The following is an 18,188-nucleotide window of genomic DNA, read 5'->3' on the forward strand; positions in this document are numbered from 1 at the left end:
TACTATATTAATGTACCTTCTGGAGTTTTTGTTTGTTTGTTTGTTTGTTTTTAGTATGACTGCATATAAATTTGAATTGTTGTTTGGGGTTTTTTTCCTTGCCGAGGACATTGACTCCCAGTGTGTTGGAACCTTTAAAAAGAAGGTAGCTTTTAGGCTTTATTGCTGTTTCATTTAGGCAGAATATTTTAGATTTTCTTTTAAGCAGTTCAGTCTACAACTATTTGTTCCATAAAGGAATATTTGAGATAGATGATAGATAGATAGATAGATAGATAGATAGATAGATAGATAGATAGATAGATGTAGAACAAGAGAGGCACAATCTGCTATTCTGGGCAGAAAAAAACCCAACAAAGTTTTGCTGATTCTGATTACTGTACGCCAACCACGGAGTTTTCTGCCTTTGGCTTTTTAAATTCATTGCACAGGGTCAGATGCTACTTTCTCTTCTTCCTCTGGGATGGACTTTAGGGTTTTCAGTGGGTTTCTTCAGGTGTTTTCTTCTGGCTCTTCACCTATTCTGTTCTTTCCCTCTGTGTGTTCAGATTTGCAGGAGGCACTTCAGCGTTGCGTCGCGGTGCCCGATTCGGGAGCTGGTGCCGGTCCGTCGGTGCGGGGGGTGCGCGGGAGCCCCGCGCCCCGCGGGCTGGCCCCGGTCCCGGCTGCCGTCGGGCTCGCAGCTGCGAGCAGCGGGCGCCCACCCAGCCGCAGGGCCATGTTCTACTTCCACTGCCCCCCGCAGCTAGAGGGTGAGTGTTGTCGCACAGAGATGTGTAAGTACAAGAGCTGAACTTCGAGGTGTCTGTGGGCGGGGGGTGCGCTGGGGACGGAAGGAGAAACTTGTGCCACGACTGTCGCGTACGAATGCGTGCGGGGATAAGATGCAAATTTATAGACAACTAACTAGCATCCTTTTCCTTAAGAAAATACAACCCTATCCCCTCCCCCCTCCTAGCTTTCCCCTCTTGTCACAGGAAGGAAAGAAGGATTGCATGACTTTTTTTTTTTTTTTTTTTTTTTTTTTTAATTTGATTCCTGCTGGAAAGGGCTTGGTTTTACACCCCCACCCCCGTCATTTTGCCACCTGCCTCCCCTCTGTGGATAGCGATCCCGCAGTTGAGCCTCAGGCTAAGAGAGATGCTTTTCTCCCCTCCCAGCACAGATGTTGGTGTCATGGCTGTAATCGGGACACTTTCAGGACGTGGTCACGCCTCCTCCCTCCAGCCAAAGGACCGCATAAATCTTTAATGCTATTTTGCAAACATTCTGTGGGAGGATGGGGAAAAATGAGGTACAACAGAAGAAAAAAAAATACGGGGGAAAATAAGTATTTGGGAGGATGCTTTTCTTTGTGCTATTAGTTAGAGACTTTTTAATTTTTATTATTATTATTGTTGTTGTAGTTGATTTCCTTTCTAAAAATTGGCAGCCTTCAGGATTTCCCCGTGTCACCCCCGCAGATGCCCAGGGCCCTCTGCCCCGCTCCCTCCGGTCGCTGCTCGCAGTGCGCGGGCTGTCCCGCCGCGCCCGAGCGACCGCCGGCACCCCGCGGCTGCGCGGCGGGGAACCGACCCGGCCCCGTAAAATCTCCTGGCTCGGCCACCCCGCTCCTTGCACAGGCATCACCACGCGAGAAAGGGGCTTTCCCTGTGGCGCTGGCAGGAAGAAGTTGTCCAGCGGTTTCATCCCCCTTCGGGGGAGGGTCAGCCCCTCTTTAAGCACGGCTTCCCAGGGTCAGCGGACCCAAGTTGGTCTGTGCATCCCGGCTGGAATATTCACTCCCCAGAGTTTTCTCCGGGTGGGACAGGGGAGCCAGACTGTGCAGGACAGTGCGAGGGTCCCTCCCGCCGGTGCCACCGAGCTCTGAGGCGGCTTTGTTTGCTAGTTTTTGGCAGATAGCTTTGGAGACACGTTCTTGTTTTTGTTTGTTTGTTTGCATTATGCTCCTTTCTCTGGTGGCAGCGTGTTTGACGGCCCGAGACGGGGAGCGGCCCCGCAGGCTGCAGCCTCTCCCGGCGCTGTCCGGGGCCGGCCCCTCGCTCTCCCGGCTCGGGCAGCAGCAGGGCGGGGGAAGGGGCGATCTGTCCTGCCAAAGGATGAAAACAGAGTTGGGCATCACAAGTAAAAAAAAAAAAAAAAAAAAAAAAAAAAAAAAATTAAAAAAATACAATTCCGTTCAAACCCCCCTACCCACCCATCACCAAATCAACGCAGTGGAAACAGAAAAGCTCTGTTCGGCCAGCGTTAGGGCAGCCGGGGAGGACCGGTGCCGCAGGGAAGAGACTGCTTTCTGGGGTCACCGGGACAGTGTTTTATTCTCTGATGAGCCTCTCCCAGGCCCACACGGAGTGAGGTCTGTGCGAGGAGAGGGCTTGGGGCCGTGTTTATCTTCCAAATGATGCTGCAAGATGAGCGGTGACCTCCAGCCCACATACCCCAGAGCACTCCAGGAGCAGGTCTGCAAGTAGGGTCACGGGGACACTCAGCAACGCTTCTGGGGCTTTGGGTAGATTTCTGTTCTGTGAGGGTTTCTTTTGGTTTGGTTTTGTTTTTCGTTTGTGGCTTTTGGTTTGGGGTTCTTTTTGTTTTCTTTTTTTGGTTTGAGGTTGGTTATTTTGGTTTATTTTTTGCTTTGGTTTAAGTTTTGAATGGGTTTTTGGTCTAGTTTGTTTTGTTTGTGGTTTTTTTAGCCTGTTTTGTCAGCGAACAGAAAGGGAGTGACCCATTTCAACACGGGCATGCACGGATGATGTGTGACTGGGGGGAGCACAAGGCCGGGGTCCGCTCCACGGGACGTGGTCGCATTCCGGTGGCCCAGGTGCCCTCTCCCGACCTCCGTCTGGGGACAAACCCCCGGTGCCCCAGTCGGGCCCTCGAATGCCGGTCGGGGAAGGGCAGGGCGGCCTCCCCCAGCCGCGCTACCGACTCCCGGCTGTTCAGCCGTGGCCGAGCCGCCGGTGCTGGGCTGCGCCGAGCGCCGTGCCCACGTTCTCCTCCAGAAGCCAGGGCGAGCAGACGGGGCCGGTTCGGCCGCTCCCGCGGGGTGCGTGCAGAGGAACCTGCGAGCGGCCCCGCCGCCTCCTCGTCCGGGCAGGGCCTTCCGTGGGCTCCCTCGGCAGACGGGGCAGGGCCTTTGCCAGCTGCTCTCCACACACCTATGTCAAAGCTTCGTCCTTTTAAAACACAAATGGACCGAAAAATGCTCTTTCCTGGGCGGCAGAACCCCCCAGTGCCCGCAGCAGCCCCCGGCCCCGCGGAGCTGGGGCAGCACTGCCCGCCCGAGCGGCTCCGTGCCCCGGCCCGGTGCCCCCGGGCACAGCGGCCCCTAACGCAGCTCTCGGCCCGCAGGCGCTGCCCCCTTCGGAGGTCACTCCGCTGGCGACTTCGACGACGGGTTCCTGCGAAGGAAGCAGCGCCGCAACCGCACCACCTTCACCTTGCAGCAGGTAGGAGCCCGCTCCTCTCTGCCCCTGGCCTCCGCACCCACTGCCCCCTGCTTGCCCGCACCACACTTGCTCCCTGCCTCCCCCATGCCTGCTCCCTGCCAGCTCCCAGCCTCCTTCCCGCATGCCCCGTGCCATGCCAGCCCATCCTGCCTGCCCCTCTGCCTCGGTGGCTCCGTTTTCCTCATCTATGTCTGGCAGACACCCCCGTGGGGCAGCTGGATCCCTCATGGATCCCTCACGGATCTCTGGTCTCCTTCTGTCCATCAGCTCGAGGCCCTGGAAGCCGTTTTTGCTCAAACCCACTACCCTGATGTGTTTACTAGGGAAGAGCTGGCTCTGAAAATCAACCTCACGGAGGCCAGGGTGCAGGTAAACATCCTGGGAATTACTTAACTCGGATATTCAAACTGGCAAACTTTAAAAATTTTTTTTTTTATTTGACATCATGACTGCAGAGTGCACATTTGGCCAAAGAACGCAAATGAAGACGATCTGTCATTTTCATGATGCACTTTAATAACATCAACATAATGTGGAATATTAGATTAGGTTGATTAATCGGTCATTCATAATTAACTAGTGATAATGTTCTACACTAATTTGTCCGCGTCTCCAAGGTACTAAATTACATCAATGCACATCCATTTCCTTGCTTTTGGAGGGGGGGCGTGGTGCAGAGAAAAGAGCTGAGACGTGATTCTCCAAAGCAACTATGACCACTGTCGAGCAGTGGGGTTAGTCAACTGCAGGGAGCCCAGCTGCCAGGAAGAAAGCTTCTGCACCTCTTCAACTTTTCTCCCTTTTGCCTTCTTTCTAAAGACTTAATTTAGGCAAATAAAGAGCCTGCAGAGCAATTCCCATACCTTTAATATGACCCAATAAATACCATTGGCCATGATTGTTCTTTCCACAGCCACACTTTTCCAGCCCTTCCTTTCTTCCTTCTCCTTACCTTTTTCTTTGTTTTTTTTTTTCCTTTTCTTTTTTCCATATGTTTGTTTTTCCATATCCAGTCCATATGTATATGTACATGCTCTGCTTAGAGAAGCAGTCCTGCAGTTGTCAGGGATGGATCCCTGCAACTCTTCAGGCATCCACAACAGAGTTGCAAACCATTTTTTGAACACGATTATGCATTCATTTTTATTTATGGGGCTTTTCTGCATGGTGTTCTTATATTTTTTTTTTAATTTAGGTGCTTGGGGTTACGACTATGCAAAGATCTAATTGTAGGAAATATAATAGCTTGCCTTTTGTTCCCTAGGGTCATGTTAGTATCTCTTAAAACCCAATGGCTGAAGAGAGATAATGGAATTCACCACAGTAAATTGGGGATTGTAAACAAATTATTTCTCCTATAATCAGATTATGTGATCCTGATTATTAAATCTGAACATGAATCATTGGTCATATGCGGGCAAATTAAACTGATTATTATTTGGAAATGAAAATCTCCTTTTACCACTGCATTGTAGGTACTGGCTTAAAAAAATAATAAAAAATGCCATTTTGGCTATTGGTGCCTAAAGACCGAACTGCAAATTGAGATAAATGGGACAATTATTGAGCATTCAGAAGTGGAAGATCATAACTTCTTCCTGAAAGGTGCAAGGGTGAGATAGGGGTGGTGACAATTAGATTGCTGAGGACTGGTGTTTAGCCTTGTTGTTGGCTATTATGCAAACAGACAATAGATGCAAGCATTTGTTTAGCCTGCTTTCATGCAGGGACATGGGGAAACACAGAGGATGGGAGATATGTTTACATTATACCCCTTGCTCATTCAAATATGATTAATGTGCTATAAAGCAGAGTCTTAATCGAAGATGATGTTGTCAAACAATAACTAAATAGGGAAATAAACGACTTCATCATGCTCTTTCCTCAGAAGCAGGCGAACTGTCAGTGCAAAGTCATTAAAATATGATAATGAAAAATAGCTCAATTAAATATTGTTATAGCTGTGACCTTCATTCAATTAAGACACAAGAAAGTGTCTGCATTTTGCTTTGCATTTAACTGCTCTAAATTTAGAATATAGATAAAATCATTATTCAATGTTTGCTGATACATGCAATTAAAAGGCAGCTAACTAAAATGGAATTGGAGAAGGAGAAGAATAATAATAACAATCTTGCCTGTACTTGAATTCATGTATTAAAATGTGGATTTCCTGACCTCAAGAGAGACTTGGCATTTGCCACTTCAAACGTGGTTCTTTCAGCATATCAGCTCCAAGGTTAATAGAAAAAAAAAGTTCTTAGACTAATAGTCAGGTAAAAAAAAATCAAGAATCTGAATATTTGTTTTGCACATGGAAAAAAAAAAAAAAGGTTTGGAAACTGCTGTTCTATTCTGAGGTCATAGTGTGGCCTGAGGTGGGGGCAGTTGCATGACAATATTATTAAACTGCAGAATGATGTTCCAAAATTAGTACCTATCTGCTTCTGAGTCCTCTGAAAACAGACTGGTCATGAGAGGAAGAACAGCCAGAAAATGGGCTGGCTAAGATGGCCAGATAGACACCTTTTCACTTCTAACCTCTCTGATTCAAGCAACAACTGATTTAAAGAGTTATATGTTTTCATCAGAGTGCTTAGATATGTACTTAACCCTAAATTTTTGTTGTGACATGCTTTTTGAATATCTTTAGATATTTCTGGCTTGTTTTCCAGATGCAGAAATATTACAGATACAAATGTCATCCTAAGACTTAACTAGAATAGCAATGGGGATACAAAATAAGAGAAATACTTAGCCAAGCTACTAAATGACAGATTTCACTAGAGTAACAATTTGCAATCTCCTTGCTTCACATTTGGCTAAATATGGTTTTCACCTAGGATTGCTCTCCCACTCTAGGTCTGGTTCCAAAATAGAAGGGCTAAATGGAGAAAAACAGAGAGGGGTGCTTCTGACCAAGAGGGCTCTAAGGAAACCATGGCTGAGGTGGCACCTCCTGTGAGGAATTTAAATTCCCCTTCTCCAACAGATCAAACCAGGAATAAAAAAGAGGGTCTGGAGATCCAGCAAAGGTAAGAGTAATACATTATATCAGCTTCCTACCTGCCTGTGGGGCAAGAATGCCTCATATGTGTGTATGTGCATACAGATTTGCTGCTATGCCTTGACCTAGAGGTATCGTCTTTAGAAAATGAGGTGTTTCTTGTGCAACCCACTGTTCCCTGTGGAGATGCTGAGGAGCTGGTGGCTGTGGGAGACTGATGTTGTCCAGCCTGGGTCACATCTAGTTGAGTGCTGAGACACCAATATGTTGGAGTGCATGCACAAATGGAATCAGGTGGTTCTGGTTTTGTAAGGAATTTGTCTTCTTTTCTCCATCAGCCTGAGCCGAGCAGTGGGTCCTACAGGACCTTTCTTCCCTTCCTGCCTGCCGGGGACTCTTCTCAACACAGCCACCTATGCACAAGCTTTATCCCATGTCGCCTCTCTAAAAGGTAAATTACTTTACTTAACTTGGGAGTAAGATCAGAGAGCAACCCTTTTGAGCTAAGTAGCATGGTCGCACTGCCCTCTGCGAGGAAACCTCTGGGAAATGGCAGACCTCTCTTTCTCTTTGATTGGCAGTATTTGCACTGATCACTGCTGCACCTACCGAAGTGAGTCTCCTGTTGTATCTTGTAGCATCATTTGTGGCAAAACTCCTTCATTTTACTCTGACAGCTACCTTTTGTGAGGTCAGGTTTTCTCTGAAGGAGTAAGGCAGGTAGGGTTTGCTTCTTTAGAGTTTTTGTTGCATATGCTTTTTTTTAAGAGTTAAATTTATTCTAATAAATTAGTTATATACATCCTTTTGCATTATGTAGTACCTGGCACCATTACTGATGCTTCATCTGCTCTTTGCATGTGGTTTCCTTTGCAGTGCATCTCTGCACAATCCAGACCTTTCTCTTCTTGGACTGTAGGGCCCCTTTGAGAACTTGAATAAAGCATGTTCCTGGGACAGAGGAGGATACAAAGTAATTCCTCATTACCTGGGACACTGGCTTCAGGAAGGGTACATCCCGTGTCTATATACTTTCGGTTTCCAGCAGAAGTATGCAACTTTTAAAAATAAATCACCTACTCATCCATTAGCTGTTCTTAGTCTAACAATTTATAAGACTAAGAGTGTAAGCAGGATGAATTCAATTTATAGATTTATAGGATGCAAAGCCTCATAGCAGTGCCAAGCACAAAGAGGCACATACATTTACTCTGCGTCCCAATGTGCTGCAAGAACTTGTGAGGAAAGTTTCTCAGTTAAAGACCCCCCACTATAAAGAAAAATGTCCTCTAATACATCTCACTGTATTCTCTGGCATACCTCATGCTCCTTGTATTTCCAGTTAAATCAGCACTGCCAAATGGAGCAAATGTTTGGAACCCCTGAGTTGTGTGTTAAGCCCAGTGTCCTGCCCCCTGCACCCCCTTCCCTCCTGTCTTTTGAAAAAATCTGAATCCAGACACACCACACAATTACTGCTCTTTTGGTAGGTGTGGGATCTGGAATTCTGAATCAAGAAAGAACACTCAGGTGTGACCTGAACCCTAAAACTTAAAGGCTAATTGTCACCTGTAAGTGGGCAGCAGCTGTTTAGAGTACCTGAGTCGTCTTGATCTCTGCCCTGTGAAGTCTTGGCGTTGCAAATTTTTACTTTTTCCATTGGGAATGAACAGACTCTCTGGATTAGATAAGCTGAAATTTTTCAGGCAAAAAAATTGTTCATTGGTAACTGTAGTCCCAGACAGGTTGAAAAGTGTGGAAATAGGGTTGTGTTCAGTGAATAATTTCAATGACAGTAAATGGGGCTTTTTCCATAAAGTTTACATTCAAACATTTTCAAAATGAAATGCATCAATATGCGTTTGCACTTGTTTCATGTTTAAATGTAGTTAAATTTTAAGAAAAAATTACCCAAATAAACAAAGCCAAGCAAAATGAAATAAAAAAGATTTAAAAATTGTTGTGAGGGGTTGGTATTTTTAGCTGGTTGGTTTTTTTTTTGTTTGTTTGGACTTGGATTTTTGTTGTTGATGTTGTTTGTTTATTTTTAATTTTATTTATTTGGAAAACTTCCTGATACTCTTTTCTTTGATTTTACAGCTTAGTCAATAAATTGAAAAACGAATAATTTGCTCTTTTTTGCTTGATTGAAGTTTTACAGCCTAGGGGCAGAAAAAGTTCTATTTCTGAATCTTTTGTAGATATTAAATAGTCTGTTGCCCAGACTAAGAGACAGTGTCCCTGAAAAAACTGGCCCAAATGTAAATAGAAAGTTTTTATTTATACAATTTGTATAGGAATGGTCAGTTATCAGATGCCTGCATATTGTCTTGGTGAATGTTGTCAGTTATACATGCAGTTCATTCCTGAAATGTTTTGTATTTCTTGCCTGGCACTAGCAATCTCCAGGTACATGCAAGGGAACTGAGATAAAGTAGTATATTTTGATTTTATGAAATGCAGTTACAGATTTGCGCATCTGTGTATCCACCTGCCAGGAGCTGCGTGTGCCTGTCAGTGTATTGTTATCCTGGCAAGGGACTGGCAGTCTGAGCTGCTGCTTTAAGGGGAGCTCTTTTCCTTCTGCTGCCAGCTCTGCTGCTGGGTCTTAGTAATGCCAAGGTCTGGCTTTGGGTTTAAGGGGAAAGAACTTATCGTTACATAAGGGACCAAATCTGATGTACACAACCAGAGAATAATTGTAACATCTTTCTTGTGGTATTGATACGTGGAGTATTGTGTCCCCCTTCCTTGGCTCACATCCACAAGTTCCTCTTGCCCTGTTTCTTCAGGAGTAATTCACTTGGGTTGGGGTAGGGCTGTGCACTGCGCACTGAGTCACTGAGTTTTGGTCCTGTTAACTGGTGACCAGAGCAATCTCTAGATCCTCTGAGTGGACCAAAGGTATCACAGGTGTAATGCACAGTTTGCTTTTCTTTGGTATGGAAACTCCAGGTGAATGATGTTTCATCTAAACCAGTGCATTTGAGAGCACAACCAAACTCATGTGTCAGTCTGGAGGAAACGATAATGGTTGTGAGAAGGAAGGAAAGGACAGGGAGAGACACAAGGTTCACAAAATCTTGATGTGACTGTCTTTGTCATATGCTCAGTTCAGTTTGTTTGACTCTCCTTTTTCATTTCTGTTTGAGACAAGAGCTGTGTGCATGTGGGCAATATATATGTCCTTATACATCTTAATTAAGGGTCCTAAGCCTCTCCCTTGAAAATCTAGCTGCATTTTGCTGCAGAAATAATGCCAGAACCCTGCCACAGTCAGTCTGGAGGCATAGGACTTTATGTCACACAAATCCCATAAAACTCAGCACAGGGCATAAAGTTATGAGATGCTTGGTTTTGGATTGTTTGGATAAGGGAAAATCCAGCAAGTAGAAAGGTTTCCCAAAATTTTGCAAGTTTTATTGAGGAGTGAAATGATTGAGAGGTCTTCTCAGTATTTGTCTTGTGCCAGCCATGCTTTGAAATTACCAGGAATCCTCTGTGCTTTTGAAAGCAAAATAGTTGCTCCAGAATCAAAGCATTATTTCACTACGAAAGGATGCATGACCCTGCTTTCTTCTATGCAAATGTCAAACCAAATGCAGCTCCTCTATGTGGATCTTGTAAACAGATATATATTCCCACCACTGGGAGAACAATCCTGGCCAGTAAAGGGAATCACATTCTTCAGTACAGCCATAAGAGCTAACTGCAAAAAAATCAGCACTCTCAGTGCACCAGGTTCTACTAGGAAGTGTAGGTTGTTTTCTTATTCTTTTGAGGAGACAAAATGTGTTTTGTTGGACTTGTGAGCCAACACTTTGCTGGTGTCGGTGACTAATATTTGACTGATGCTTTAGAAGGAGACAAAATCAATACAGTGAATAACAAGTGATGATGGTGATGTAAGTAATTAATAATTATTTTATGCTCTCAGGGACCATTTTCATTCTATCATCTGAGAGTTTTTAATCTTTAGTAAATAAACCCAATACCTCTCTTTCTTTGACTTTGCTTGGCTCCAGACCCAGCTTTCCAAAGCACATAAAGTGCTTAGGCCACTTCTGGGATCTAATTTGTAGTATAAGGATGTAATAGTTGGGGGTGAAGCTGGTCTACAAGAGACAGGAAATCTTAAGACAGCCTAGTCTGGGGCAGGGACTAAGACTGCAACTTTGCTTTTGGAAAGACTGTGAAGTGCTTGTTAGGCTTGCCTCATGTGGCTCTGGACCCCCCATGTGCCATTTCTAGGATATGGGGATATTGTTGAAACATGTGACCAGGTCTGCTCTGATGAATGAGAAGAAAGCTATTTTCCCTAAGCACTATGCCCCATGAACTCTGCTGTCTCTGAAACTGAGACTTTTTTTTCCCATCAAAGTGAGGATATTGGCACCACAGATTCTGCTAATAAAATAGGATGGCTATGCTATGCAAAGAAAACTGTTATTCAGAATATAAACTTTTCCAGAGAAGAGTATATTATCACTGGGCAGTTTTTCTCTGTAAAATATTCTCTCTTAAATAATACAACAGACCTTTTCCTGTCTTCTGTCTCTCTGAAGTTTAGAACATTGGAGGCTGTACTCAATAGCAAACATCTGTTAACTACTGTATCATCTTCCTATGTACTATTCTGTCAGGAAATACAATTCCTCATTTGAAAAATTAGCATAAGGTCATAATTTCTGGGGTATACAGTGTTTCCTGCTTCAGGGGTTTAGTACTTCACCACTGGTCATAATGAGGAAAAAGGTTGACTCACAGAGATGAAATTTCTGATGTTCATTACTCTCTGAAATTGCCCTGATTTGACAACTGTGCTACTTCATTGTGGTAACTTCGACAGTTCCATGATCTTCTAAGATGAAACACTTACTGTAAGCCAGGCATCTGCAGTCCATTTAGTAGATTTAATTGCAGACCTCAAAGATGAAGGGAAAATACTTGTTTTATTTATGGGCTGTATAACTATAGAGTCATCTGGAGAAGCTAGTGTTCTGTGCAGAGAGAGACCTCAAAGTACCTTCTTAATGGATGACAGCATGAATGCAATTCATTAATGCAGAAGATGTTATTAATGGGTGTAAACAAGAATCTCCGTTTTTCAGCGGATGTGTTCTACCATTCTGGTGGCTGAGGCCAGGAGTGTGTCTGTTACGTTCCGCTGAAATTTCCCCAGACCCATGATGAGTGAAGTGTATGAGGAGAGAAATAATTACACTTGCCAGGGAATTACTTTCATAATTCACCCACAGCTCTTCTCTGTGCAAGTTATAGCTCAGTTGGTTTTCATGGCACCCCCACACCACTGATAGAGAAGCACGATTGTATAACGCACATCCAAATGGGCATTGCAGACCACTGTTGATTAGGCTCTTTTATGGTTTGCTGCTACTGTGGTTGCTGTTCATATTAGGGAGGCTTAATTGCAGTATCCAGGAAAAAAACCTAAAACATAACTAGAACTGCCTGTCCATTACATTTCAATTTCTATTATGGAAAGTTGAAGGGAATTTGCTCAGTTCCATTGGGCAATTCCCATTGCCAATGCTACAAAAGAAGTGTTCAAGGACCTAACTCACCCTTGAACTGGTGTTTACTGAACTGAAGCTCCACTGTTTACCGTAAGACTGGGGGATGGGAATAAAACTCTTGGGGTCTTTTATTTTCAGTGTCATTCTTGATTATGGATTTACTGACTTTTCTGATGTAACATAGCCAATATATTAAGAGGGTTTGTTTGGTATTTTTCTTAGTTTATCTGCCACTCTGACTTCAGAGAATCTAAAACATTTCTTTAGTTTGCTGCAGATACACACACATTGAGAAAATTAGTTTGATTCCCATGTCACAGATCCCCAGTTCTAACATTGCCCTACCTCATAGGTAGACATTTTTTGTCTTTTTCACAAATACTAAGAAATACACAGGTACTTGGAGCCCTAAGAGCCATGGATAGGAAATAGGTGCTGTCTTGTTCCTCCAGGACAAATCTTGATTAGGTTAGTGGGTTTCAGCTGGGCAGGGGTTCCTGTTGATGAGGTTGCCAAGCCGACACTATTCAAAGGACTGGTTCTGTTCTCCCAGCTTTTTTGTGGGCTTTGCTGCCAGCCTTCCTGCCCTAAAAGGCAAGTCCTGGCTTCTGATTTTTTTTTTTTTGTTTGTTTGTTTTTGGAGAGTACTTTTGGCACAAATAAAATCCTCCAGTTCCAGTGTTGAGTTATTTCGACAAAAAGGCTCCTTATGATAGAGCATCTGAGCTGGATCATCAGCTCTTTGTTGTTTTCACTGGGCATAGAGGGGTCACAGCCAAGGAGATGTGAAATTATGACATTTGGATTCTGCTGTCACCTCTGAAGCGCTCTTCCAGCCTCTGGGCAGCACAGGGTACCTTCCACTTTTAGCCAGCTTCTCAGTAGAAGGAGAAACCATCTAGTATAATTCCAGCAGCCTTGAGGCTACCCCAAGTTAAACTGGGACCATCTGATGCTTCTCCATTTCAGGACTGAGTTTATGCCTTTCTTGTTCTGAACATCCTGATTCAGAGCTCAAGAAGATTCGGATAAAGCCGCTTTTATGTTTCCTACTTTTGACTTAGGCTTTAATTGACAGAATGTTTTTGTCATCTGTGAAGTGCAAGAGGGAGCTCCCATTGAATCAGCTCCCACTGTGGCAATCAACCCTACGAACTTGAGATTGTTGTTGACCTTCCAATGCTTATGAAAGACATTAGAGCTGAAGAAAACCAATGTGACTACTAGGAGAAGATAACAATAATTAAATCAAACATAATATTTTCTCTGAAAACTAAACATCATGCATTGATATATGAGGGTTTTAAATGGGATTTTTTCTCTCTTTCCCTCCATGTCAGGTTGTCATTCAGCTGTCCATATCAAATGCTGATACGTACAAATAATAAAAGAGGAAAGGAATGTGGAGTTTGCTTTTTGGAAGGACTACCTATTAAATTCTTTAAGCCCTTGACTTGAAACACAAAATTCATATTTAAAAATTTATATTAATATTTATGTATCAGCATGTGCCCCACTCCTATCCCTCTCTTTCCACCTTAAACTGAACCATGGAACTGCACAAAAGAGTCCACAACGAAAAGTGTAGATCAAATATTGTTACAATTTAAATGTGATGTTGGCAGAGACAAGACAAAACTAATTTAATTTTTCCTGTCAGTCTCTGTAGTAGATCAATTAAACTGCCAAGTGGATCAAATATTTCAGACTGTATTTATTACATTAAGTATTTATGTTCAGGCTGGGCATTTAAAGTATGATCTCATATAGGAATAGAGGGAGGTTCAGATCAATCCAGCAGAATTTGCTGTAAGTTAATGGAAATCTAATTGTGTATTTTAATTTTGTGTGCAGAAGGCAGTAAGTTCCTGAAAGAAAGCAAACAGTACCCTGTCCATATTGCAGCAACTTGATAGAAATCCTGTTGAACTAATCTCAGATTGTTATAGATGTCAGTGGGGGCTGGATCAAGATCTAGGACTAACGGCTGAACCCTCACTGATTTTGATGGGAGCTGGATGCCTGAAGTCCTCTGAAGATTTGAAATAAGTAGGAACAATTCCTTCCTTTCCCTCTGTGGGCTCAGGGCTACTGCAATAAGATGTTAAAAGCCACTGCTGCCTGCTATACATGGATGCCTCTTTCTTGGTCATTGTCACTTTCCTGGAGATTGTGGGCTGACTGATGGGAAGGTGGAGACCCCACCTGAGTGTCCCATTGTTGGCCTTGGCTTTGTGCTGGAAAAGTCCAGTACATTTCACTGGACTTGTTATCTGCAGATTCAGATGATTGTAAGGTAGAGTCAACCTTCTTTACAACATACATTAAAAAGGAACAGGGCTAAATTATTTTCTCCTCTAGTCTAGCTGGACCCTGGAGCAAATGATGCTTTTTACTTTCCTTTTTTTCATCTGTGAGCTGTTTGCAAGTATTTTAACCTCAGTGGAAATGAAAGGAATGCTTTATGGGTGAATTATTGCTAGAGATAGCTTTGTTTCCACCACAGGTAACTGCACCCTCAGGTTGCAGAGCCACTAGGTAATATCAGGGCAAATTATTAAGCAAAGATCTTAGGCTGGTACTGAATACTGATAAATATTTTATTCTTCTAACAATGGAATGAAAATTATTATTAGGGGATGGAGCCGATTCCTGCTTTTTTGAAAAGAGGAAGACTGCTTTCCACTTCTCTCCACCTCCCACTAAGCAATGTCTGTGCCCAGTCCTGCATTAGGCACTGCAGGCCAGCCGCCCCCTCAGCCTGGGAGCTGAACAGCTGTGTTTGAAAGCCTCATTCAGTTTGTTTTAGAAAGCAGCAGTGCAAAGGCAGTTGATGCTCCTGCAGGCCTCCTGGCTTCCCCATCTCTGAGCAGAACCTGAAGATAGTGGGACATGGTGCAAAAGACCTGCTGCAAACTGCAGGGACTCTGAAGGGCCTCTCCTCTCTCTTGTTAAAACAGTGGCTGTGATTCAACGGGGCAAAAAATTACTTTATGAGCATGGCTGGTGGTGGCAAAAACTGTAAGCTGTGTTACTGAGTAGATTTTATTATAAACCCTCCTTCTGACCTGCTCAAAACAGCCACAGAATTCAAGACTGAGCTTCCTAGAGCTAGATGCAAAAGAAGCAGAGGATTTTAGTCAAGTGCTGAAACTTGCTTGTGCTTAAATGCCTGGACCCATGGAAATGTTGGTCTGCTGGTCATATGCTTTATCAGAAAAGTATTACAAGACAAAAGGGTTATTTCCATTTATATTAATAAGCTGTCCTTTGTAGATGCCGTTTTTTGAAATGCAAGGAATACTTTTTCCTGAATGTTACTGGCAACAACATATCTCTGACAATTGCTGTGGAGAAGTCTTGCCAACATCTTAAAAACAAACAACTGTCTGCCTTCATTCCTAGCAGATGGGTGCTGACCCATTGCTACCAAGAACAGAAGTGTAAAACTCTGTAGGTTATTAGTTCCATCACTTAGTCATGAGCCATTTAACTCAAATATTAACTGCAGAAATTAAAGCAAGTCCTTGGCTTGGAAAGATCAGGGGAAGATACTGCATCATGTCAGGATGTGTGTGGCTGGGCTGTTTCTTGTTGAAAGGTAGCATATCAGCAAAAGACAGGCTTTGCCAGGGGTGTACATGAGGATGTGGATTTGGTGTGGCCTCTAAGACCCCTGGAGACATGGTGACTAATGGTGTCTGGTTTTTTAACCAAAGAGTAAATTCAAGAAGTAGCTCAGCCCTCCCACCCTGCCTCCCCATCCTACTCCTCTGTCACATTCTCCATCATTCAATAGATGTCTCTAAGCTGGGTACCAGTGTGGCTTTTTGGATGGACTGCATGTCCTGCCCAGTGATCAACCTACACTTCCAGGTGTGCTTGTTTGTGAACTGGCCCAAGCTCCAGCATTATCAAAGAGAAACCAGAGGAAGAGCCTCAGGAAGGCAGCTGGTGGAGTGAGGACTGTCTCTGTCAGTGGGTTGCAGGGAAGGTTTTGGCTTCAAGAGAGAGTAATCACTTCATCTGCGCTGCAGTGTTTTCTTTCCTGCTTGGAACAGCCACGTGTCTCAAATGACAGGGTAGAGATTCTGTGGCCCATCTCTCCTGATGGGACTCTAAAGCTGTATCACAGCAGCAGCTTTAGGTAGCTTTGGCTCACTTCTGGAGGCTGTTCTCTTTGAGGTGTCACCCTGAAGCAGCACAGACACTGAATCAGTAAAGGTAGAATGGACTCTTGCAGGTAGACATCGTGCCAGTAGTAGGCTGGGGCCTGGCCAAGGGAAAGTATCTCATTTTACAGTGAGATAGGAGAAGGTCATCATAACAAGTGGAATATTTTCACTTTTTTCTCTGCTGTAATCTTTCAGTCAAAGATAAGTGACAGAACCCCTACACTCACTCACCAAATGCTGCTGCTGCTACTGACATTGATCAGGCTCAGTGTGCAGGTGGAGGGCAGGGGACATCTCCAGCATGGGGCTGATGGCAGCCACAGAACAGCAGCTTGATATGAGAGGAGGAAATGAGCTGAGCCTTGCTTATGAGGAAATCTCATGTGTGATCTGAACTTCACTGCTCACTTCTTTCTCTACTTCCCTTTTGCACTCTTGTTTGTCACCCTGGATGACTCACAGTGTAAGATCCTTCTCACAGAAGGATCAGCAGAACAGGATAGGGGCTTTCTAGCCCTAGTGATGCAGAGGACACCTATGTGCTCACTAAAGGTCGATGTACCCACTAAAGGTCAACCCCATCTCTGTCCTCTTCAGACTGACCATGGAGGGAACAGATGTTTTCCATGACCTACCCAGCAGTGATGGTGCCTTCTCTCCTTCCTCCCCAGGGAGCCCGCTGTGCTCGTGCTGCGTTCCAGACCCCATGGGCCTCTCCTTCCTGCCCACCTACGGCTGCCAAAGCAACCGCACCGCCAGCGTGGCCGCGCTGCGCATGAAGGCGCGCGAGCACTCGGAGGCTGTGCTCCAGTCTGCCAACCTCCTGCCCGCCGCCAGCAGCAGCCCCACGCCTCCCGCCAAACCCGGCCCCGAGGGCAGCCAGGACAAGCAGCCCTCTCCAGCCAAGGAGCACATGGAAGGCGAGAAGAGCGTATGAGACCGGAGTGGTGCTGGCCCCTCGGCTCAGGGCAGTGACCTGCCGCCGCGCCCTGCCATGGGGTGAACTGCAGCGTGGCTGTGCCCAGTGGGACGTCCTGGGGCCACCAGGGACCTGCACAGCTGAGTGGCCTCTTTGGCTGCCTTTCATGCACCCTTGCTTTTCTTGTGTCGCTGTAGGTTCATTTCCCTGATTTATCAGCACTATCTGTGTTTGGTGAAACTGTTTTTATTCCCCCCTTACCCCATACATCCCAGGGACACTGAAAGGCTCAGGATCCTGGCTTGCTCCTGCACATCTCGACTTCCCATCCTGTGTGAAATGGATGGTTGGAAGCAGCACATCACTTCCAGATGTGAGTTCTGGGGCAAGAGATGCAGCCAGGCACCAGTTACTCCACTGCTCACAACAGAGGGGAAGGAATATCCAGGTATATCCCAATTTGGCCTGCTGGTTTCTGAAGGCACTTGACTTCAACCAAACTTATCCCGGGCAATCCAGGTGTAAGAGAAGCAGAAAATAGAACAAAATTCTTCATAATTTTTTTTTCTTTTTTTTTCCTTTTCTCTGAAAGTGAAACTTCTCATGCAGTAGATTACTGGGAAATTGCTGAGATCAGTTTACTTGTGACTACAATCCTTGCACTAGCCTCTGTGTGAACATTAGTGCATTACTCTTGCCATTCCCTGCATTAGACATGAAAGACACATGACTTCAGAGTGGCATTCACAGCTTCAAACAGTAATGCTGGTATTTAATGGAGAGTGAATTGTCTCTAGATCTGCACAAAGCTGGGGGTATTTTGACATCACTGTCTTGGAGAAAGAGACTGGAAGAGAAAAATAATCCTTCATTGCAAGACTGCAGGCATGTTTTTCCATGTTTTATGTTTAATAAAGAAGAAATAAAGCTTGGAAGGATATTCCTTTATGCTATCCAAATTTACACTATTCTATTTACTGAAAGCTTGTTGTAATGAATCTAGATATAAAAAGATACTAATTATTATAGATTTGGAACAGTGCAAAGGAGAAATTGATGCCTTAGTAAATTCAGTCTCATCTCTCACCCAAACTTCCCCAA

The 18,188-nt window shown here is 44.5% G+C and overlaps 1 protein-coding gene across 1 annotated transcript; it reads left to right on the forward strand.

Annotated features, from left to right (window-relative positions):
- The first annotated feature begins 718 nt into the window (after nucleotides 1-718).
- On the forward strand, nucleotides 719-17,175 carry DRGX (dorsal root ganglia homeobox). The gene is made up of 6 exons (XM_053983959.1): nucleotides 719-752; nucleotides 3,352-3,449; nucleotides 3,717-3,818; nucleotides 6,312-6,484; nucleotides 6,795-6,907; nucleotides 16,840-17,175. Exons 1-6 carry the CDS (start codon nucleotides 719-721, stop codon nucleotides 17,103-17,105), a joined length of 786 nt encoding a protein of 261 aa, XP_053839934.1. The 3' UTR covers nucleotides 17,106-17,175.
- The last annotated feature ends 1,013 nt before the right edge of the window (nucleotides 17,176-18,188 follow it).

This window comes from Vidua macroura, chromosome 8 (assembly GCF_024509145.1).
Source record: "Vidua macroura isolate BioBank_ID:100142 chromosome 8, ASM2450914v1, whole genome shotgun sequence".
NCBI classification, from domain to species: Eukaryota; Metazoa; Chordata; class Aves; order Passeriformes; family Viduidae; genus Vidua; species Vidua macroura.

Bases quoted from the DNA above. Each gene is read 5' to 3' on its own strand.
- DRGX (XM_053983959.1), top strand. From the start codon at position 719: ATGTTCTACTTCCACTGCCCCCCGCAGCTAGAGG. The intron at 753-3,351 runs GTGAGTGTTGTC...CTCGGCCCGCAG, and splicing joins CTGCCCCCCGCAGCTAGAGG to GCGCTGCCCCCTTCGGAGGT. The intron at 3,450-3,716 runs GTAGGAGCCCGC...TCTGTCCATCAG, and splicing joins CCACCTTCACCTTGCAGCAG to CTCGAGGCCCTGGAAGCCGT.